At 40.6% G+C, this 24,871-nt stretch overlaps 1 protein-coding gene across 17 annotated transcripts in view; it reads right to left on the bottom strand.

The window, feature by feature from the left end:
• Positions 1–24,871, bottom strand: part of PHLDB2 (pleckstrin homology like domain family B member 2) — a 107,951-nt gene that overhangs the window by 2,515 nt on the left and 80,565 nt on the right. For 10 of the 17 annotated variants that reach the window (XM_064588493.1, XM_064588454.1, XM_064588558.1 and 7 more), the window contains 7 exons: positions 21,244–21,264; positions 19,233–19,268; positions 17,212–17,419; positions 7,747–7,837; positions 6,658–6,804; positions 4,600–4,819; positions 59–144 (listed from right to left, as the gene is read on the bottom strand). In XM_064588493.1, coding sequence (XP_064444563.1) covers positions 59–144; positions 4,600–4,819; positions 6,658–6,804; positions 7,747–7,837; positions 17,212–17,419; positions 19,233–19,268; positions 21,244–21,264 — 809 coding nt within the window. Of the gene's footprint in view, positions 1–58; positions 145–598; positions 692–4,599; positions 4,820–6,657; positions 6,805–7,746; positions 7,838–17,211; positions 17,420–19,232; positions 19,269–21,243; positions 21,265–24,871 lie in introns of those variants that run through there. The other 7 variants (XM_064588391.1, XM_045902836.2, XM_054504167.2 and 4 more) reach the window with 3 other exon arrangements.

Here is a 24,871-nt window from a genome sequence, read left to right as displayed (position 1 = left end):
TCTTTTTCCCAATTTAATTATGCATTCAAAGGACAGAAATCTGAAAATCAGTGTTTACCTTATTAGCGTTCTTGAGGTGATCATAATACACTTCTTCAATGGCTTGGAAGTATATTACTCCTTTTAATTTAGCTTCATGCTTGTCTGCAATAATAAATAGTGTTAAAATACTTTATCACCACTGATGGACTGGAAACATTGTAATTTCAGTATAGTTATTAAAATATTTATCTAGTTTTTAAATTACCTAAGATTAATTTGGATAATTTAGGTGAAGGCATTAGCCCAGTTCTATACTGAAACAAACAAAGCAAACACACAAAAAGGAATAATCAGCCCAACCCTCGGGGACTAATTGACTTTGCCCAAGGCTCTCCCGCAAATCTGCAGCCAAGACAACCCGGAACTCCTGACAGTCAAGTTAGCACACAAAGTATAAACACCACTGACACTGATACAAATTATCTCTTCACATTCTCCAGAACAGTGGTTGCCCCGGAAACATCAGTATGTAGAGCTGTTGTAATGAAATTTGTAAGAAGGGTGTTTTTTGGACGTAATTTAAAATAATATTCTACTTATATTCTTTTCCTATGAATTTCTTGTCCAGCATGCTTTTTCTCCTGTTCCCAACAGAGCTTCAAAGTCAATAATTTAACGTCCTTTCAATGCAGCATTTTCCAAACGGTTTCTAAGATTTCATCAAATTTGCCATAAAAAATAAACAACAAAAAAACGTAAAATGAAACAAAAACAACCAACCAAACCATCAACCAAACAGCATCCCTCTGTGATCTAAGAAGTTCTTGAAATATTTTGTAACTTACGCTCAGCAAAGATCATAAATGCATGAGAGCATACTCAAGAATTTTAAAAAAGCATGAAAGAGGCTGCAAAGAAAGAGACTATCCTATGCTGCTGGTGGAAGTGCAAATAAGAAAGCTTTGGGAGGGCAGTTTGGGAAAACTGCAAACAGTCCTCTCACTCAGCAGTTCCACTCCTCAAACCTTATTGTGTCAGAGCTACTCATGCACGTGCACATGGATTTGTGTTTGTTACGGCAAAAGGCTGCAAAAAATCTGCTTGAATTTAACAAGGGACTGATTCAATTAGAGACCAGCCATACAGTGGAATCCACACAGCCACTGAAATTCAAGACTAGATCTGCGTGTGCTCATCAGAGAAAAATATTGAAATACTGTTATGTGAACCAAGTTATGAACAGAGTGAATAATTTGGTCCCAACTGTATTAAAAAAGAATACATATCTATACTGAAACATATATATAAATGGAGAAAAGGTCAGAACTTTTGTGACGTGAAAGAGACTTTCATTATATAGACTTCTGTTCTATTTTTAAGAATTTTATTCAGGGCGCCTGGGTGGCTCAGTTGGTTAAGCGACTGCCTTCGGCTCAGGTCATGATCCTGGAGTCCCGGGATTGAGTCCCGGAATCGAGTCCCGCATCGGGCTCCCTGCTCGGCGGGGGGTCTGCTTCTCCCTCTGACCCTCCTCCCTCTCGTGCTGTCTCATTCTCTCTCTCAAATAAATAAATAAAATCTTTTTTAAAAAAAAAAGAATTTTATTCATAAATGTTTCTTTTCTCAGCAATGAAAAGCTAGTCTGAAAAACAACAGCCCTGAGAAGTTCAGTGGAAAATACAAAGCTGTTGTAGTACATTTAACTCAGCATTTCCCTAATTTATTTCTTTTCAAAGATTTAATCTATTTATTGAGAGAGAGAGAGAGATAGCGAGAGATAGAGCACAAGTGGGGGGAAGGGAGAAGCAGGCTCCCCGCTGAACAGAGCGCCCGATGTGGGGGCTCGATCCCAGGACCCTGGGATCATGACCTGAGCCGAAGGCAGCCGTCCATCCAACTGAGCCACTCAGGCACCCCTTCCCTAACTTATTTGACCATGTTTGACCATGGACCATATTTGTATGTGTTTGTTCATTTTGCTCTTCCTCGGGAAACACTGCTTTAATTCATGCCACAGTCAGTGGGTTTCCATCAGTTTCTGTGAAAGAGGTCAGTGTATATCTCAAATACTCACGGGGAAGGATTCTGCACTATTAATGGGAATACAGCAATACTTCATTTTCTGAAAACAGATGTGAAATAAAATCTGGAGATAAAAGTAACTCTTATCAGTGTCTCAAGGAGGCAGAAAACTGGGGAACGAAACTTTTGTTTGTAGGGCTCTTCCTATATGAGAAAGAGCTCTAAAAAAATACTGGCCTGACAAGGACATGGTGAACTAAGAGAATCAATAATGCTATTGTAAACTGACACGAGAAAGCTATTCATTCAGTTTCCATAGCATTATCCCATCAATTTACAGATATATTTTCTGGGTCTCAGTTTTCTTTAGAGACTCTTCTAAGGGTACTCAGTTAATATAGAGGCCAAGGGCATGATAAGCACAGGGACTTAGGACTCTGTCAGCGCTCATGGTGACAGCTCCTTCACAAACATGGTGTCCATCTACCTCCGTGCCGGCTGAAGGGGTACAGCACCTGGGGGGTCCAGTCCAGCCTGAACTGCGATCTGTATGGCTTCCTGTGGACTGATCTATTCCTGCACTTGGTGATGTTTGGGGAGAGTGGGGGTGGGGGTGAGGCGAGCCGACAAACTAATGAGGGCTATAAACAGAGCCATTTGTCAAACTAGGACTCACTGGCCAGTTATATAATATGTAAATATTAAAAACCTGAATGAGGGGCGCCTGGATGGCTCAGTCAGTTAAGCATCTGCCTTCAGCTGAGGTCATGATCCCAGGGTCCTGGGATTGAGTCCTGTGTGGGGCTCCCGCTCAGCAGGGAGTCTGCTTCTCTTTCTCCCTGACCCACCCTCCTGCTTGTGCTCTGTCTCTTGCATTCGCTCTCAAATAAATAAATAAAAGCTTTAAAAAAATAAAAATAAAGACCCGAATGAAATATAATTTTCGCCTGTGTTATGTATTACAGTTCTTAGTAATCATTCATATACCAAAATGTTTTTGGTCCTTAACAAAAAATCAAAAACCGATCACCAAGAAGTTTGAATTTGGAAAAATGCATTTACATGGTCAGAAGGAGCATAGGTTCTGACATGGGTCAGAAGGAAGGGGAACTGAGCAACTGACCGGGCTGACAAAAGAAGCAAGGAGAAGAGAAGCAGAGAAGAGTGAAGCTGTTTTGTCTGAAATGGATAATTAAAATTTTAGTTTTGGAAAATTCTGGGTGAGATTGTCTGTGGAGACTAGCACAGCACAAAGGTTTGTTTATGGATTTTGCAGACACTAAATTGGCATTTCTCATTAAACTAGCATCTTTTCTGTTGTACTAACTGAAGAGAACATCTCTGGATTCTCATTAAACCTGATATCAGAAAGCCCGAGAGAGGCAAGCGGGGAATTCCTGAGGGTTAGGCCATTTGCTTCAGGCTGCTAGCTCCTGCATTAACTGGAGCCCCACCAGAGAGCCCCTAACTGAAAGTATGAGCCCCTGCCCCCTCCTCACCCCAACTCTGGGGCCCCACAGCCCGTGTTTCCCCTCTTTCACATGCTTCTCAGTCACTCGCACTTCTCTTCATAAGCGTATCCTGGCCTCACACTATAGATGGAGGGATTGGACAGTTCCTTATTTATGACATCAATGTAACAATTTCTGATAGTGCTCATCAACGCTGGCACCGTCACCACAGAGACGGGTCTCTTCACAAGCTCTGGCATGATGCCACTTTTCTTCAGTTGTTGAAGAGAGCAGAACTCCAGCTGTGCTGACAATGGACGTGTTTCCAATGTGATCCAGGAGACTTCTTAATAAGTACAGCAGTTACATCCACATTCCGGTATTTTCAGAAGATTCAGTAGGGTACGTTTCTCATAATCCATCATTTAAAGAATCCAAAAAGATTTCAGTCACTTAATAAATACTTACTTGTTCACTTATTCACTGATGAGCTTTACCCTCTGCTTCAATAAACTTCTACTTTATAAACTCTAGCTGAGTGACTGTCAGCCAAGGCTGCCTAATTGTGTGTGACTTAAATAGGGCAGATGACCATAAATAAATAAATAGAAACCTTTTTTCTGGCCTCATGGTTTAAAAGTCAGTATTTTGGTCTAAAAAGAAAAATTCCATTTACTACTTATTTGGACTTCAGCTTATTTCAGAACTAGAAGAGATGAATTCACACTTTTTTTTTTAAAGATTTTTATTTATTTATTTGTCAGAGAGAGAGCGCGCACAAGCAGGGGGGGCAGCAGGCAGAGGGAGAAGCAGGCTCCCTGCCGAGCAGGGAGCCCGATGCAGGACTCGATCCCAGGACCCTGGGACCATGACCTGAGCCGAAGGCAGACGCTTAACCGACTGAGCCACCCAGGTGCCCCACGAATTCACACTTTTTAAATAACATAGTTTTTATTATTTTTAGAGATGAAATTCATATCAGGGGGACTATATAACCTGAATATAAAATAATACATACCTGCAAAGCTAAGACTGCCATTAATTCTATTACTTACCAATCAACCCATTCATCCTGATGTTTTTGCTCTTTAACAGAGAGTTCCTGATTTGAATATATCACTTAGGGTTTTTTTTTCTCACTCACCTGCATAATAAGAGAATGTGCGCTTGTTCCGATCAAAAACGAACCATCGTTTTTTCCAAGTTTTAATTTTTCCACCCATTTTGATAAGGAATCCTCGGCAGGTCTTCTCTGTGATCGACACGTGGTAACAGGTATCGATATTGTGGCCAGCAGTCTCTACATGGCTTCGCAAATCGAAGTCTTCCTTCCGGACAGGCAGATAGCGTGTCAGAGGTCGAGCCTGGAAAAGCACAAACCCATGTCATATATAGCTAATTAATCATTTCGTTTCAGGTCACAGATGTTTAGGAGTGGACATGAACTGAAAAGCCTAAGCGTTAAAATGTCCATGTGATTATGAGAACTTAAGATAAACATTATCCTTTGGAGTTTAAAAGAGTGCTTAGTATTTTAAGAAGGATGCTACGATATGTGGGGGTGGGGGGACGGATAAACTCAGGGGAATAGATTCTACTCCTTGAAATGGACAGACGAGAAAATGGGAAAATGCCATTAACCTTAGCTTTATAAGAGGTACTTAGCACTTAAAAACAGAGAATCATATGAGGCATGAAGTTCCCTGGGCTGCCTCCTACAAATGAAGACTCTTCTCCTGTGAAGTTCCCCGGACTTCTCCCTATACAACCTAACATCAGTTCTCAAATAATCTCAGACACGACCTGACTGGTGAACATTCTTTAGTAAGTACACCCCCCACCCAAAGTTATACACATCAGCTCCCCACACTTTCTGATAGAAATCAAAGGCAGAGATGTATGCTTTGAAAAGTGAAAGCTAAAATAAGGTAAGAAGTAGAATCAAAGCCATACTCAATGAACTGCCCAATGAGCAGATATGGACAAGATGTACAAAGATGTCTTTTATTTTACTATGGCTAGAGGAAAGGTTCATCTAATCTAAGAAGCACGTATCGCCATGGGTCATATTTCTAAAGTGGTGCTTTAGTTTATTCTGTTAAATAACCCCACCCCTCTGCCCTGGGGAAAATGACCTAAATATATACTTAGAGGCAAACCTTATAATTAGGATTAAAATAAAATTATGCTTTCTGGTTTGGCTTCAAATACCAAACAGGCATGGATGACCTCCCTGCAAATCATAATTTGGAAGAGGGTGGACATAACGAAATAAAATGAACACATTTTCCTTTGTATTTTTCCTTCAGTGTTTTGCCTTTGATTCGGTGGTATTTGACTTGAGACAGATGTCACAGACACTGATACCTCAAAGCACACAGAGTCTTCAAGATAGTCTCTCACCGCTATGCTATCAAACTGCCAGCAACCATAAAGAATAAGGGAAATGGCACCTTTTATGAAGTCTAGTAAACCTTGGCAAAATGGATTTGAACCCTGCGTTAAGTGGTACTGTATGAAATTTTATTTTAGTTCCTCAGCAAACATATATTATGTAGGCAGGTTTAGTGACAGAGAATTAAACTCTATGATAAGCAAGAGAGGAAGTTAAAGGAAATGTGTGGCTTTCCTGAGCTTTGCTTGAGTTCAGTAATCTTGCACACGTATGTGTGGACGGCTGTAGCAAAGGGGACGTGTGACAATACAGTGGTTAGAAAACCAAACGAAAACAAAAAACCCACTAACACTACCAAAAAAATTGGGTTGGCAAAATTATTTTGTTCTGGAGTGTTTGCTTCCAAAAATGGCTTCATAGAACCTCTTCTCTTCCTCAACCAGAGGTTTTAGTTTGGGTCTTGTATTTGTTTTCAGTAGCAAGTCCACCTGCGTTTTTCAAAGCTGCTCAGAAAAACAGGCTCCTTTTAAATATACCGCAAAAAATGGGTAGAAGAAAAATGCCTCTCCCATAAAAATGTTCGACGCATGACTAGAGAAAAGTGTCATTTGGTTAGTAGGTCCCAATGAGTTTTGAGATAAACATACATTTTTTGGTCTCTGAACCCCTACCGGTCTCTTAGCAGTCACATGTCAAGGGCTGCGGACAGGAGGTGCCCAGAAAGGCATCCTGACAAGCACAACCGTCTTCTAAAGAATGACCACCAGGGGGCGACCTATTCTAATCCATCCAGATTGTTCCACCAACCTGTGCCCTTTGTTTCTCCCTGATTTTTACTTCCTTTTCGATTAACTTCTGCCGCTGGCTAGTTTCCTCCTGCAATCGTTTTTCCAGGAGTTCTCGCCGTCGTTTTTCTTCTTCCAGAGCTCGTTTCTTGGCTTCCATTTCCCGTTCCTAAATATCATTATGCAGAACAAATTTTAAGACATGCTGGTCACACTTGAATGATTCCAACTAAGGGCAAAGAAAATTCTCACTAGATAATTGCTGGTTGTATAGCCTGGGCTCATCCAATAGACCACCTAGACTAAAATCACCTCTCACGTAGTTTTCAAAATCATTCCACACAGAAAGGCAACCACCACATTTAATTAACAATTGAATATTAAGTGAAAACCCAGCTTGTGGTATTCAGTCATTTCATACAGATGACTGAAAAGTGGGACCACTCTCCCACTTTTAATAAAAAGGATCACAAATCGTCACCCAACACTAGTCATGGCATTTAGTCCTCTTTTCTGTGGGCCATCTTCTAACCGAAGGCCATTGGTCCTGGTCCTTCCAGTTCCTTTGTTGCTCTGTGGCTTCCTGGCTGAAGAAGAAGGTTGGTTGCAGAGGAAGCTCATGGGGAAATCAGAAGAGGAAAGGAGGGGCCCTTTAAGGCAGGATGCAAAGGCATTTGCGGGGATTCCTAAGGAAGTTCAGATTCTGGCTTGAAATACAGTCACAATAACGTGGGATTTTAAGTATTACAATAGCACAGTTCACACAAGCTGGCAAGGAAGGGAGAGTCCATAAAGATATGACATTCCTCCCGGTTCCTTGGCAGGCAAACAAAGTGGCCATCAAAGGGAAAATACCATACAAAGCACTGATTTCGGTCGACGTTGACACTATACATATTTTAAATTACAAAAAATTGTAGTGCAGTAAGGAGGCTTAGAAATCCTCTCCAGCACCCTTACTTTTCAGATAAAAAAAAAAAAAACGAGGCCAAAAAGGTTGACTACTCCCAAGATTATATTGCTTCTCAAGGCCCAAGGACAGTTTCCTGTCCCGTGCAGGCAAGATGAACCATTGCCTCACTGACCTCTGGCATAAAGACATTATGCCTACCCTGGATTCAAGCAGTCGGGTCTTTTCTGCATGAGCCTGCTTCAAAAGTCTCTCCATTTCTTCTATTCTGGCAATATTTGAAGTGCTGGCACTGAAAAGAACACAAAGGCCTTTCAAGAATATTGCTTGGGATTGATGTCTCTTGAAATACATACGCATACGTAGACACGCACGCACATGCACAGCTTCCGGGAAGGTGCATGACACAATCCAATGTCATTTAAAGTATGTTACTTAGGAGAGTCATTGGCCTGAACAGACCAGGCAATTCAGCTCTGAAAATTGTAGGTGACATTGACTTACCTCAGTTTACGAGACAAAATATAGGCAAGGAAGAAATACCAAAGTAGAATGCTTTACTCATAAATAAATAAACCCAAAATAAGTCTTACAAAAAGTGTGTTCTCAAAATGCTTTTTCCAGAGTCTAAAAATTATGGACCGTGGGAGGCTTTCCTGTTACTTTAATTGTTCAGAGATATCAGGCCAATAAGACTATCACCAAAGTTCTATGTAGATGACACCTATGGTTTAAAGTCACTTTATTTGGTTTGGAAATGTGTCCCCAGTTGCTTTTTTGCTGTGCCTTTATACAAGTGGACATTTTAGGGGGTGCCTGGCTGGCTCAGTTAGAAGAGCATGTGACTCTTGATCTCCAGGTCATAGGTTTGAGCCCCACATTATGTATAGAGATATGTATAAAATATATATATATATACACACACACACGTGGACATTTTATTTCTTACATGATGATGCCGGTTTAAAAAAAAAAAAAAAAAACAACCTTCTCTTAAAGGTGCAACAGAAGGATGGTGGCTACTTTTGTCAATAATACTCATCTACCATACTGATGAGGAACCCCCATGAAGGGAATCAAGAGCCTCAAGAGAAATGCATCTTGAAAGACATCATGCAAATAAGTGAAGGAAAAAACCAAAAGGAATAAAAGCTGCAAGAACAGTTAGGCTAAGTAATGAAAAGAGAAAGAAAAGGACATGGAAATGTTTAACACTAACCAAAAATGTTATTTTTCTCTTACATTTCATTGGGGTGTTCTGGAAAAAAGGGCATGACCTAGGTCAAAACTTCTTTACTCTGATGTTCTAGCCATAGAGAACCAATGTTATTTCCTGTGCAAGTAGACTTGTATAGCCATTTAATATATTTTTGTTTTCTAGACTCTCCTGGGGACAGAGAGACTTTTGTTCTTGTATCTTCCATAGTCCGGCACACAATAGGGATTCATGTCAGATGCATTCATATAAAAATGAATTCATATGAAAATGAAAAGGATAATTCTTAGTATAGTCTCCCCAAATTATATATATATATATTTTAAAGATTTTATTTATTTATTTGACAGAGAGAGACACAGCGAGAGAGGGAACACAAGCAGGGGGAGCAGGAGAGGGAGAAGCAGGCTTCCCGCGGAGCAGGGAGCCCTATGCGGGGCTCGATCCCAGGACCCTGGGATCATGACCTGAGCCGAAGGCAGACACTTAATGACTGAGCCACCCAGGCGCGCCCCCCCCCCCAAATTATATTGTTGATCAACTCAAACCTAGGATGTTTCAAACATAGGGCTAAATTCCTTTACAGAGATAAATTACCACAGTAACACAGTACATATGGTTTATCTTAAAATCAGTAGCAGCAGTTTTATAGCAGCTTTATTCCTAATTGCCAGAATTTGGAAGCAACCAAGATATCCTTTAGTAGGTAAATGAAATAACTGTAGTATTTCCAGACAATGGAATATTATTTAGCACTAAAAAGAAATGAACTATCAAGGCATAAAGAGACATGAAGGAAGCTTAAATGCATATTACTAAGTAAAAGAAGCCAATCTGAATAGGCTAAATACTGTATGACTCCAACTTGATGACATTCTGGAAAAGGCAAAACCACGGAGACAGTAAAAAGATTAGTGGTGGCCAGTAGTTTGAAGTGGGGGGTGGGAGGGAGGGAAGGATGAATATGCAGAGCACAGAGGATTTTCAGGGCAATGAAAACCCTCTGTATGATACTATAATGATGGGTATATGAAGTTATACATTTGTCCAAACCCACAGAATGCACAACATCAAAAATGAACCCAATTGTAAACTATGGACTTTGGGTGTCAATATGGGTTCATCAACTGTAACAAATGCACCACTTTGGTGGGGGATGTTGATAATGGGGGAGGCTGTGCATGTGTGGGGACAGGGGGTATATGGAAACTCTCTGTACCTTCCTTTCAATTTTGCTGTGAACCTAAAACAGCTCTAAAAAATTGTCTTTTAGAAAAAAAAAATCAGTATTTCCTGCCCTATTACAAAGTGCATCCATCCAGGAAAGGGACAGCCTTAGGACTGTTGTCTCCTTGGAAGCTTAACTAATCTCTGTACTTTGCAGGGCTACTTTGGGCCAATTTTTAGCCAGGTGTGTTCTCCTGATAAAGAGAGAACAGTTCATTTCCATGAACTGTTGGGGGAGGTAAAAAAGGGTAAGTTCTGTTCTCTTCAACCAGTAAGAATTAAAGAAAAAAATCTTTAATTTTTTTGCAGGAATTCCTCTTTATTGAGAACAGTCAAGGTCATAGATGCTAAGTGGCACACTTCGTCAGCTCAACTGAGAAAGCCAAAGACAAACATCAGGCCCTATAATCGCACAGTATGGTGTTTATAATCGAGAGTGTTGTCTGTGACATCAGGTATATATGTCTTATGCTTCCTAATGATTTGGAAATAAATAATTTGATTTCACTAAGTCTCAGGTCTTAAAAACTCATGAATTTAAAAAAAAAAAAAAAGCACTCACCGATAGTCTAACCCCCATCTGTCCTTCAGTTCTTTCTAGAACATACTCCTTTTTCATTTAGTTTGTGCCTGAGCATTGTTAGCTACAGAAAACTTACTGTATCCATTCCTTCATTGTTTGGATAACATTGTTAGAATGTTGATACTTAAGTTGAATCAAAATCTATCTTCCTACAGCTTCTATTCACTGGCCTAACTAAGTATGACCTTGAGCTGCATGAAACCTATCTGGATGAACTGGTTGGAAATAACGTGGTTAGAAACAAATATTTTCAGTCCATGGTTTTTCATATATCTGTAATTTGGGCACATCCTGGGGGCAAGTTTTCAAATAGTTATCTGTCTTTAAATATTTCTGTTCATTTTTTGGAATTTTTCAGGGTGTTTTCCATTTATTTTATAATATTTATAGTTTATTTTCTGCCAGTTATATTCAATTTGCTTATTTGGCAATACTTCCATAAATATCTTAACTTTTGCTCCAAAGGAACTCAATTTTTCTGAAAACATTTGATAGAAAATACATTTTAACATTTACCACCTTGTGTCTTCATGATCTGTAGGCACCTAAAGTCACCTACTTTTTTGAGCTACATTTTATAAAGCTTTAAAGCTATGTTGGTTATTTTGTTTAAAAAAATAATTTGTACCCACGGACACCTACTTGTTCTCTATAGCCCCACTTTTGCTATTTTTGATTTTAATATTTCCTTGACACATAAACCACTTTTATTTAGCAAAACTCCCGCTGCTCTGTGATACTCTGTCACCGCCTTTTTTACTTTTTTGTCCCATCAGGGTTGCACCTACACTGAAAAGCAAAGGCTGCTGCAATGGGAATGTAGAGAAAAGTCTACGCTTGTCATACCATGGCATCCATGGCAGACGTTGATGTCAGCAAGTGAAATGCTGAGCACCTGCCATGCAAAAGCAGAGTCTGAAGTCCCTGAAGATAAGCTTGATAATGCATTCCCTAGAGCACAACACTCATGTTTGCTTTCTCAAGCGCATCCAGATTATAAGAGGAGTCGTGTTTCTTTCCATTGCTCTAACTTCTGACCTTCTTCAAAAGGCAGGCACACATTTCTGATCTTGCATGTGATTGCTGTAAGGATGCTGGTGATACTCAGTCATTGGGCCATTAACGATATAAAGATGACTAGTTTTGGTGGCTTTTCCTACTTGGTCATGTTCTGCTATTTTGTCAACTGAAGATTTCTTTGTGCATCTGACCAACTTTGGTAAAAACCATATTCATAAAGAAAAACAAAACTTCCAGCAAGGGTAAAGGAATCCAAATAGCAGATTTAAGGTTTTTAGGACTTTTAGAATATTCACTTCATAGGCAAAGGCAAAAGCAGAAAAAAATTAAAAAAGAAAAGCAAAGAACAATGGCATACAAGAAATAAGTAAGCAAAGCAAAACAGAACAAAACTAACTGGAGCAAAACAAAATTCTCCAGAAAGACACAGAAAACTTTTCCAAGACGGCCATCAGTGCACCAGTATTGCCATTAAATGGAGCCAGGGGGCGCCTGGGTGGCTCAGTCCGTTAAGCAGCTGCCTTTGGCCTGGGTTGTGATCCCAGCGTCCTGGGATTGAGTCCCGCATCCGGGATCACTGTTCAGCAGGGAGTCTGCTTCTCCCTCTCCCTCTGCCCCTACTTCTGCTCCTTCTCTCTCTCTCTCTCAAATAAATAAATAAAATCTTAAAAAAAAAAAAAAATGAAGAGCCAGTATCCCAGAATATTTATTTTCAATTAATCTTCTCAAGTATTTTTTCAGCTTCAGCAAATTATTACTCCTCATGAAATGTCTAGCCCTTCTCTGTTCAGTAGCTCCTTGAATATTACAAGAACACAACAAGCCCTCCAACCCTTCCTAACGGTTTTTCACATGGTTTCATACACCTGGTCCCTTTGACAGTTGGCTGCCCCCCGCCCCCCATCACTTTGGTTTTTTGTATCTCTTCTGAAAGAACTCCCTAGAATAAAATGCAGACACTGAGTGTTGACTATCTAGGGTATAAAGCAGAATACAAACCTTTGCCTAAAATGAAGAAATCTGAAGCATCTGAAATTCAGATGAAAGCATCCCTTAGACTCAAGTTCAGCCACAGATTGCCCTCAACTCCGTGCCCGGTCTTGCTCCCCACCCCACATGCACACTGCTGGCATTTAAGCAATAATGAAGGATCAAGTTCCCCCAACATTTTCTCCAAGTATGAGCACAAGGTCAGGGCTTGGTAAATTAGTAATAGCAATTGTGATAATAACATATCATTGTAGGCAGTATGCAGAACACTACACAGTCTAGGCCAAGTCAGTAATTTCAGCAGAAGAGAGGTTTTGTGTAGAATTGACTCTCAGCTGCCATTTTCTATGACCCAAAGCCTGTTTTCTTAGCTTTTTGTTTGGTTAGGGTATAAGTAATGATGCTGAAAAAGCAAACATACTGTCTGACTCAAGTAACTTTCTGGTGGACACAAAAATGATGTCTCAACAAAAAGCGAAGGGCCAATGTACCCACAGCTCTGTGTAATTCTGAAATTCTACAAATGGCTTCTTGTGACATAATAAACCACAAGACTAAGTTTCTGTCACTAGAATTTCAGCATGGAATTACCTCTTTAATACACATATCATTTCAGGGTATTTTAATACATAGCTTTAAAAAATCTCACAAAGAGAAAATGTTTTAGTCCTTTCTTTCTCTTTCTACCCAACTTCAAAAAGTTCTCATTAAGGATGTGTTGTCATAATATACATTCCAAACATTAGTTTCTTACTACCCATTTGCCTAATGTTTATCATAGTATTTTCCATCATAATAGTAGATACAAGCTTACCTTAGGGTAGCATGAATTTTTTAAAGTAGATGGTGGTACAGAAGCAAAATGTTTGTTTCCCTCTCTCTCCCTTATATACTAAGCCTTTTACAGGTATCTTCTACTTTGGTTTCAATGCTTTTTGACATTTAGAGGATCGGACAGCACAATGACATAAATACTATTGGTAATTTCTGACCATGGTGATTGGTTATCTGTGATGGTTAGTGCCCTGGGTCAGGTCTGCGTGAACTAAGGATACACAATGATCGTGCTCATGTCTAACTACCTGCCAGGAATGCCCCACAGGGACGCTGTCTTCTTCATTCGGAGTATTGACTGGGATCATTCTCATTCTCTACCTCTGGAAACCATTTTAAGAAAAAGCAACCAGGCAAACAAATGAAAATAAGTTCAGTTCTTGCCCTGCCACTGTGCTTAAGTGTCCAGATCCGAACTTGTAATGCTTGGTAATTAGAATCGAAGTGGATCCTTTCTGAGTAATTTCCTGTGCCCGCTCTACACACCTGCTGTTCACCACCACTAAATATGAGAGGTGTGGAGGGGCCATCTGGAGGGAGGAATATTTACTTTCAACTTTTGGAGGGTGGACGAGGCAGGGAGTGGAAAAATGCCAAGACAGGCAAATGCTTAGAGTGTATTTCTTTACTAAAGACTGCTCAAAAATAGATAAACAGGGCACCTGGGTGGCTCAGTCAGCTAAGCGTCTGACTCTTGGTTTTGGCTCAGGTCATGATCTCATGGTCGTGGGATCGAGCCCCACGTTGGGCTTGGTGCTCAGTGTGGCGTCTGCTTGAGATTCTTTCACCCTCTCCTTCTGCCCCTTCCCTGCTCTCTCTCTCTGTCTCAAATAAATAAATAAAAATCTTTAAAAAATATATAAATAAGACGTCAAGCTATCAAGAGTTCACCACAGAAATATTGGTATAAAATGTTCACAATTATTTGGGAAGAAGGGAGAATAGTCTGCTGTTTTCAAAATAACGACTAAGTACCAAGTGCCATCGGAGCATGGGTGTCCCTCCCACACTGGGAATCTGTGTTCTCGCTCTTAATGCCCATTTTTATTCCTCCTGTCACCATGCTATCATAGTCGCTGGGCGGCTGACTTTTGTTTGTGTCTTGTTATTCAGAAGCACCACATTTGATTAGTCAGTTTACTGTCATTTATGAATAACTGCTCAACATGCTAGGCTTTCTGTTCTGAGCACGTCAGCTGCTGGCACCTGCTGGCCCGGCTCGGACAAACACGGGGCAGCGGACGTCACCAGAGAACCTTCCACTGCCAGATGGTTCGCTGCCCACTCCTTCCACACGCTCAAGGGTCTCCCCGACACAGTCGTGTGAAACTTTTTAAAAAGTGAGCTAATATTGAATAACATGAAACACTAATCTTCTAACCTGACATAATAATGGCAACCCCCAAAAAGCTTTATTCTTTTTTTTAGGATTTATTTATTTTGGGGGGGGACAGGACCAAGGAAGAGAGAGAATCTCAAGCAGACTCCCCCACCAAGGGCGGAGCTGATGCAGGGCTCGATCTCACGACCTGGAGATCATGATCTGAGCCAAAACCAGGAGTCGGAGACTTAACCGACTAAGCTTCCCAGGCGCCCCAAAAGTCCTATTCTTTATCATTACATAATCTCCTCCTTCAATTTAGGTCATCCCCATGTGACAAGCAGCAATACAATTCTTACTGGTGCTTTAATATTTTTCCCCAGAGACTCTTTTCCTTCTCTGATAGGATATATCCAATAATATTAATATTTCACCCATTGATGCCAAAATGAAAATACACTGTATACTTTATTTGCCATAGAATATAACATCTGTCTTCTTCTCCTTTTCCCCCACCCTTAAAATTTTCTGGCTATAATGTCTGGTTACAGTTGAGTCTCATATTCTTTTCATTTATGAAACATGAAATAACCCAAAGCTAAGTACATTTTGCTGATATTACTTTCCCTCTCTTGCTGTCATTCTCTTATTGCAGGTGAGGGGAGAGCAAATTATTCAAATCTTTGTAAAGAAATAAATTATATTTACAGGACGGTAATTTTCCACCAAAATGTTTTAAAATTCACCATTGTCTTGTAGGCAAGAAACAATCCTTCCACTTCACTGATTAGCAAGTAAATCAGGACCAAGAGCATTCTGTGATCTGCCTCAAGGAGCATGATTGCCACCCAAAGAGCACACGCATTCCTACTTCCAGCCTGTGGCTTCAGTCCAACAGAGGGAAGTTTGTTGATGACAATGATCCAACTAGACATTTGTATTTGGGACACACAAGGGCTCAATTAACATTTACTGAATATTGGATGTTTCTTAGGTTGAAATCATAATGGTTCTCAGCCAATTAAAATAGGTCAAACAAAAATTAAAAAAATAACAAAATTGAAAATATGGCCATTTTACTATATCCTGAGGTATTTATTCAGCCAGCCCTTACTGAATACCTACTATCTGCTAAGATCTCTGCTGGGTGTAGAAACCAAAAGATCATTAGCCATCCTCCTTGACATTGAGGAATTCACCAATTAATTACTGAAGAAAAAATTTTACACTGTCATGTGATCAGTGATATAATAGAAAAAAGAATCAAGTGCAATGGAAACACAGAAGAAAAAGGCCCTAAAGGAGAAATTTTCATGAGCTTCCAACCTAAGTTTAAGCCTGAAGAATGAGGAAAGTTTCTCCAGGCTCAGACGGGAGTAGGGGGATGGAGATGGTAAAGATATTTACAATGCCAGATACTACCGGTGCTCAGTAAGTATGGATTGAGTGAACACACAAGTGGAAGGATAAATTGACTGTAGACAGTGTTGTGCTGGTAAATCAGCTCTCTGGAGGGAATTAAAAACCCTGATATATAGCAAATGTCGATTTATGTGGAGTATATACTCCCACCATGGCCAATTTCAAACTACCAACATGACATCACTGATCACACGTAGGTGGAAATATGCACATTTGGCACTTGCCAGCTAGTATGAGCCAGCGCCAGCCCACTGTTGCCTCTAGACCACTCTATAAGTATTTGTGGAATGAAGGAGCCTATAAATGAATGAGTGAACAAACTACTTGATTCCAGACCTGGGACCAATATGGTCAAAGGCACAGAGATTTGCATATTCATCACCCTCTCAATTAATAAGAAGCCCTCTGAGGGGTATCAGGAGGAGAGAGTGAATGGGGAGTTGGGATGGATCCAGAATGCAGGCTCTAGGGCATGACTTTACTCAAAGGGAAGTAGTTTTTGAAGGGGCAGAATACCAGGACCAGATCTATATTTTAGATGTGCCTTTAGCTGTAATTCCGTAAGACCATCTTTGCTTGCCTCCAAGTACGAACACGAATGTGAATGGTTAAATCCTTACAAAAATTTTAATATGTGGAACAGCTAAAGCCTTGCTTTTAATGAAACAAAAGTGTAAGGAATCTTTCAAAATTCTTACTGTATTGTCAGAAATGATTTCTTTATTCAATCAAAAGGATCCCTAATGAGGCTTGCAGTCAACCAAAAGAGGCAAACGACTTTTGAAGCATGGTATACACGTGAATTCAAATGTAAAGAAACAGAGTAAAGGTGAAAAACGGATTATATGATGTCTGGCTGGCTAAGTCACACAAAATACAAAGAAATTACTTTCAAAGGCTGCCATGACACTCAGCCCTCTTCTGCACCATAGGCTGTTTATGTCTCAGAAATTTGGGCTTGTACATATACATCCCTCCGAACTGATGGCTTTACTTTTTGAAATCAGCAGGTGCTTTTCTACACTGGAAACCTTAACCATGAATACATCTTACCTAGAGATATTGTCAGGTGAGTAGGCGGAGATGCTGGTCTCCATGCTATCGGAGCTGTCTAGGCTCAACGTATCAAAGGCCTGGTCCTTATAGCTGTGATCGGGGTAGTGGAAACTGTTCAAGTAGACATTTGATTCAGATGCTGTGCGGTTGTAAAATTCAGAAGATTTCTGCCTTTGTCCTTCACTCATCTGTTGGTGATTATACCCTAAGGAAAGAGCCATAAATATGTTAGTATGCCTCATTTTCTAGTCTTAGATCTTCTGAGACTCAAACCAGCAACCCGAAACATCTGCCTATGAAACTTGGACCTTGGTCTAATTTGTTTTGAAGCCAAGAAGATCAAAGGCACAGCATCATGCTCCATGCAAGCAAGAGTTTCAAAGAAGTGGTCTTAGGAGTGATCTTTTTGCTCAGTGGATCATCTCACATTTTCCTTTGCCATTCCCACATTGCAGCGCAACTGAGAATATATCAGCATACACAAAAACAAAACAGGCAAAACCAAACCAAAACAAACACAATTAAAGGCCTTGTATCTTCTAAAAATAGCTGGGTTCAAGTGAAGCAAGATGACTCCTGGTGGCAAGCAACAGCTGGGTCTTAGGGCAGTCACTTCTTCAACAGTATTCATTAAGGAATACTTGATCTGGTCGTAAAACAGCAGGTGGACCACCTAGGTGTAGGATTTAAGGATCTTGTATCTCATATTATCACTAACACTTTTGATCTGGTAAAAATCCAAACTGCACATTTTTCTCATTCTTCTTTTTTTCAATTTTCCTTGCCCACCAATTATTTAAAACATTCACAGTCAACAATCCTCCCTTTGGGCGCACAGGCCTCCTAATTACCGTATACAGAGCTCTCTTCTTTTTCCACCTTAGCTGTCAGCCCTCAGCTAGTTGGTGGTAGCCAACCATATGAAAATGCAGAACTCACATGAATCGCAGCAAAAGTGCCATCAATAAGAGGCTTTTTCCTTACCCTGGTCCTTGGTCAGCTGGCCTCTTAGGTCATGGGCTTTACTTTGTGTTGTTGGATGGCTTGCTCGCTGGTGGCTGATTTGGGGCAACGCAAATCGAATTATTCTTCCTTTCAATTCTCTATTTGCCACACACGCAGGAAGCAGGAATCGTACTGATAAACCAGTTCCTCAACTCATTAAAAAGACGTTTCTCTAGCCAGCAGTAGGTTGCCATCCCTTTCTCCCTCATCAAACTCACTACCAGATCCATTAAGAGTTTATGACTGGACCATTTGAATTTCGCCTCTTTCCTTGCGCTCTCCCTATCTCTGATGAGGCTTTTAATTGGTAATGAAATGGTCAAAAAGGCAGCCAGAGGGTGAAAGGGGGGCAGCGATTCCAAACAGCTTCCTCAGCTGTCAGCTGAGCATTTGCATTAAAACGCAGAAGCCACATCCATGAGGCTTTAAAAAAATTTTTTTTTTAATTTTATTATGTGATGTTAGTCACCATACAATACATCATTAGTTTTTGATGTGGTGATCCATGATTCATTGTTTTCATATAACACCCAGTGCTCCACACAGTACGTGCCCTCCTTAATACCCATCACCGGGCTAACCCATCCCTCCACCCCCCCGGCACGTCTAAAACCCTGTTTGTTTCTCAGAGTCCATAGTCTCCATGAGGCTTTAACAAAGCATCGGAAACCAGAAGTTTCTGTAAAATGATTTTAGTTCCACGGGGAGTTTGCATGCCAAATTATTTGGAGTCGTTTTAAATATCAAAGTGCAAATATGTTAGTTCAGATGAGGGCATTTCTGGGGAAGTCAGTTTCCTTAATATAAGCTGTAATTATAAATTACAAATACACACGTAAGAGCCACATATCGCTTAGCTAAGGGAAGATGCAACACAAAAGAGCACACCACGACACTTTCGATAGAAGGCCATTAATCGTAGTGATTAACACAGACAGCATTAAGTGAAGCCAATACATAAGCGTGGAGCTTGTGCCTTAAAAAAAAAAAAAAATCATTACTCAGATATTTACCTTTGATACTTGAACTTTTGGAATTACTAATTGCTCCTTTTAAATCGTTTCCAGTTATTATGAAAAGGAGAGGGCCAAAAGAAAAAGAAAAAACAACAATACCAGAAATTATTTGAAAAAGTCACACATGAATCTTTCCTTATGCTTTCAAAAAAGCCTATTGGCAAAAAAATCTTCCACACTGGCACCAACTATGTGGAAGACACTTCCTAGTGTTAGTACGAAAACCAAATCCCTAAAAGAGCCACGTAATTTAAAACATACGAGAATTATCTCCTTGGCACTGACATGAGGAAAGGCGAATCCCTATAATGCCACTAACACCTTCTTGGAAAAGCAGAGAAGACGGTGGGTCCTGATCCTCAAATCTTCCACGATTTTTTTCCCCCCAAAGTATGGCAGAATAAGAAAATGAACTTACAACCTTCAGGTGAAGTAGACAGGACACTAAAACGACCCAAAAATTTCAGATGTGGGCGCAAGGCCCAGCGGTGTGACTATGTGCTAAGGATTGTGAACATAAATCCCCCAGGTCACCCCATTATTCGTCAGAGTTCGGCTCTATGTCTGAGAGAACCTTCCACCACTCTGGCAGCAGGATGAGTGAGTACCTTAGATTTTCACGGCAATTTAAGTGAAAGAGCATGCTGCTAATGAGCATATATTTCCTGGGGCAGGATTTTGGTTTCCTGTGGATCTAGGGTGAGTGGAAATATTCTACCTCATGGAGAAGCTCATTTCTCCCGACTGGCAACCCTTTACTAATCACAGTGAACTCAGTGGCCACCTGGCTTAGCCTCCTCCCTCCTGAACAACTTCAAAAAATTAAGTTATCTCTCCAATCACAAATAAAAGCCTGGACCCCTTCCCTGTGGTTCTGGAATTGTACCCGTGTGATTCCAAAGAGCTGGTTTTGGGACTCGGGCTCTGGCCTGCCTGTCCAAAGGTATAGAGACTTCTGATGGCGTAAACACCCCAGGACAGCAGCAGGACCAAACGAGGGGGGTACCCTGGTAGGAGGCCCAGGAAGAACTGCTCATGCCACTAGGTAACCCCGGAACAGATGCCAGCTATCTTGGGGAGGGGGACGCAGGTGTCCTGAACACCACGGGATCCACATTCATTTAATATGGGGATGTCATGAACTAAAGAGCCACAGAATCAATTCATTTTCTCATCTATAAATTCCAGTTTCAGCAGTGGCTAAATAAGGAAGTGGAATGCATCTACTGTCTGGGGTGAGGCAAAGTAAGTGCACTGGGAAAAACGAGACTTTCCCAATCCCTGAGACTATTCGTTTTTTGTTGTTGTTGTTTTTAAATTATGTAGCAAGAATAACATCCAGCAGTGGGTCAGCAACTAGAAAGCAAAGAGGGCCTTGTAAATGCTCTACAGCCTTTCTATCCAGGCAGAAATGGCCATTGGAGGGGAAGTTATAAGGTTTGTAAAGTGAGCGCTGACGGTATCTGAGGCTCGCCACTCAGCAGAGCACATGCAAGGAACCCAAACTAACTCAACTCTCATCACTGTCGGAGAGAGCCAGTAGAGAGGACGAGCAAGGCCCATTGCTTCTTCTTATTCATGCCTACCTATGAATTCTGGCTAGTTACGCCTGAAAACTCCTTTGTGACTTAACCATTGTGCCATTGTGGAATATACAGTTTTGCCAATATCTTCCCAAATGTGTTTTGTTTCCCTCCTTTATTTATTTACTTATTTATTTTAAGAGAGGGAGAGGGGGTGGGGCAGAGAGAGAGGGAGAGAATCTAAGCAGACTCCAAGCCCAGCGCAAGCCCAACACGGGGCTCGATCCCACAACCCTGGGATCATGACCTGAGCCGACATCAAGAGTTGGACGCTTAACCGACCGAGCCACCCAGGTGCCCCGTGTTGTATACTTGAAATGGTTAACTGGGCTTAATATAGAAAATGAGATGACTTAAAACTATAATCTGGGTTTAAGAGGCTAAAAGTAACAGTCTTTCTGACAAGTTAGCATATCATAGCTCACCTGCTGAGAAATTCATCCTTCCTAACCATAGTCCACAGCCGAAGATGAAGGTACAGGAGGAGTCACGAATGAAGGAGGGGAATGATGGAGAAAGGGAGAAAGAGACAAGATCAAAAAGGATGACAGGAGACCAGAAAAATATGCCATCATGGACAGTGTTAGTCACATCGCCAGATTAACAAGGCGAGATGGATGTTCACATTTCTAGATTGCATCTGAGTTTATGGAGAGGAATTTGAGAAGTTAAAAAATAATAATAAGCTTATGATACATGCATACAGTTAGTCAACAACATTTGGAAAGAAACATCTTTCACACATATTCGCCAGCCAGAAAACAGGGAGAATAAAAAGGAGCTCATAGCAATAAAACAGTTCTTTTTCCCAAGCAGACAGCAACAGATAGTTTTAAGAGCTAGGGTTTATAAAATGCCATTCAATTATTCAAAGCACAGTCCCCTCAAACTTTATAACCAGTGTGTCCTCTGACACCCTGCATCTCTGCCACCTGGCCCCAGTAATAAGTATCTTATTTACTCAAGTCAGTCATGCAAACTGGTCTTCACTCTGCACGAGGTCTGTCTTCTAAAATAGGCTTAACTGGAATAAATAAGTAGGAGCGTCCTAAATCCTCCCCTCCTCCCCTTTAGCCAGGCTTATTTATACCTGGCCTTTAGAAAGCAGAAACCTCAGGTTTTACACTTAGCCTATATACATGACCATGCCCACTCTTATCTTTATCTAGATTCTGAGTCTTGCAAAACAGTGCTTCCCCAGCACTCTGGTTTCCTGCAGGGTCTGACCTTGTAATAAAAAAACAAAACAAAACAAAGGGGCTCCTACAGCTGCCTGTGAATGAACAGCAGCTGCACTCAGGATTGTGCTTCTAGCAAACGTGCAACAATTTTTCTCTCTTGTGTAAAAGGAATGATCCTTAGGCTAAAAATCCACTATTTTACAGTTTCAAATCCCATCATTTCTTAAAGATGACTTAACAATGACCTTTCACTATTTGCTGAAAACAAAAACACCACACGAGGAGGTTGTCATACCTTTCTTGGACTTTCCTGCATTTAACAGAAGACAAAAGGACAAAGATTTCATTCATTCTAGAGCTTACAAAGGAACAGTTCACAAGTTGTACAAAAGCCAATAACCATTACAACTTTAAGAGCTGGGTTCCTGGGCTCTCTGCTTTAAACTCTGCTCTCAAAGATCTTTGTTGGCGTGATTCACGTTGTCAGTTCTATGAAAACAGTGCTGATGGAAGGAAGGCTTATACTTACACCATTGTCCTTGATGTATCCGTTATGAACAAGCAGCAAAAAAAAACAGTTCATTTAAGTTAATTGTGTAACTCCCCCCAAAATGATAAGATCTATTACATTTAAATCAATGAAAATGTGTTGGGTCCAATTTTCTCAAAACCATGGAATTTTACTGGCATTTGCCATTTTAGTGACGCCAATACCGTGTTAGTGAAACAATTCTAAATGCAATAATGATTCATCCCTCCTGGTCTTTGTGGGCCACCTGTATGGGTTAGGAGAAAATCCTGCCAATTTTCCGGTCTATCGTGGCTCTGAGAAGTGCAGTCCCTGGCCTCTCCCCCTCTGGCTTCACAAGACACATCATCTCTGCTTGGAACAACACACACAGGATGGTTCTCGATTTCCTCACGAGGTGCCTCATCAGCACCACAGGGAACTCTGTCAGGAGAACCCCACTTGAGAGCTGCAGCAGGAAAGAATGCAGCCGCAGTTTTCCCAGATACACAGAAGTGAAGTACATGGGTGAAGGACCAGAGCAGAAAGATAGCTCTAAGTCCGTGGCTTTTGCAGAGTACATCCCTACTAGGACCTAACAGAATTGGCTCACATTTCCTCTAGGAACCTAGCATGGGGATTCCCATAGAAAAATAAAGATCAAACATCCTTCGGTTTCACCAGAATTCTCGTAAGAATCCTCTTACATGATAATGTTAATAGCTCTTGAATTCGCAAATCTCTCCAGTTAGTATAAAGGTCTGGTTTTTCTTACTCTTTAAGAAAACACTTTTGACATAAAATGTGGTGTTGAGGCCAATCCAAGCTCTGATGTGTTCCACCAGTGGGAAAAACTCATTTAAAAAGTCTATAAATATCACAGAAAAATGCTTTAACAGAAAATAGACTTGACCCACAAGTGAACAATGATAAATGAGAGCCCAAACATCAAGACTCATTTGTGTTTATTATTTATAAATCATAAGAGATATTTTAACTTAAGAAATTATAGAAAAGAAAATAAAAGCGAAGTTCAATCAACTGTATTTGATTCACATGTTAACACTGTAAATCTCCCATGCATTATAAATCTCTCTTAAGAATACTACAGCCTCTATGAACTCTTAAATCATCTCTGTTAATGATTCAAAAACCTCTTTCAAGTGATATATACATATATATAAACATATACACATTTTATATATACCAAAATTCATATATATATATATATATATATATATATATATATATATATATAAGTGTGTTTTTTCTTTCTTTCTTTTTTTTTTTTTCTTTTGGCGAGAAACCAGTGTTTATCCCCTGATACCACTGGCAGAAGGGCTGAGCAGTCAGAACTGAATTCTAGCCTGGCTGGAGGGAAGGGCTTCAATTCCACTAATGCATGGCTGCATTTAGAGCCCAAATGCCCACCACTCCATTGGCATCCCCCTTTATATCCTGGGCATTCCCCCATCATGGCATGTACCACATTTCATTTAAATAATCTTTTTTTTTAAGATTTTATTTATTTATTTGAGATAAGAGCAAAAGAAAGAGAGAGAGAGCTAGCACAAGGGGGGGGGGAGAGGGGCAGAGGGAGGTGGAGAAGCAGGCTTCCCGCTGAGCAGGGAGCCCGATGTGGGGCTCAATCTCAGGATCCTGGGATCATGACCTGAGCTGAAGGCAGACATTTAACGGACTGAGCCACTCAGGCGCCCCTTAAATCATCTATTATGTGTCTTTCTTCGTCACTAGAGTATAAGCGTGTCAGGGGTGAGGACTGTGTCATTCATTTGCATTCTTGGTCTCTAGCACCATGCCTGCTCAAAAGTTAGGGCCATAGAAACTATTGACCTAAATGACTGTTTTGACACAACTCTAATCCTCTCAACGAGAAGCTCATCTCTGGAACTGTATTATAGTAATTTCTCCCAGCCCCACAAGGACTATTCGATCCCATTATAAATGCAATGTACTATTAAAAAGAAATGAAAGATGCTGAGAATCCAAGTCTACCTGAAACCCAACAACCACATAGAAGAAAAGCTCAGACCACATGAAAAGCCCTAAGGGAATTCTGTCCTGGCCACTAGTGTGTTAGCTCAATGACTCTTTAGCATATGTTTCAACAGAGTAGTCGTTCAGCCACAGACCAGGTAAGTGGCTTTGTTAAGTGCCCTGGTGACCTCTCCAGATCTCTGTGGTCTCTCTTTTCTTTCTACCCAATGGGAAGGTTAGTCATTCTTGAGGGGCCTTCCTGGTTTGGGAATTCTGTTGAATTTAGGAGGCGCAGTGGGTATGTTTAAAAGGTGCCAGCCGTATGTAGAATAGAAAAAGTTACCTTAGTACAACAACAAGGATATA

Source organism: Mirounga angustirostris, unplaced genomic scaffold, assembly GCF_029215605.1.
Source record: "Mirounga angustirostris isolate CCGP_5_RB_7025 unplaced genomic scaffold, mMirAng1.0.hap1 SCAF_1, whole genome shotgun sequence".
NCBI classification, from domain to species: Eukaryota; Metazoa; Chordata; class Mammalia; order Carnivora; family Phocidae; genus Mirounga; species Mirounga angustirostris.
Note: the sequence above shows the minus strand (reverse complement) of the source record. Positions and strands in the feature narration are given on the sequence as shown.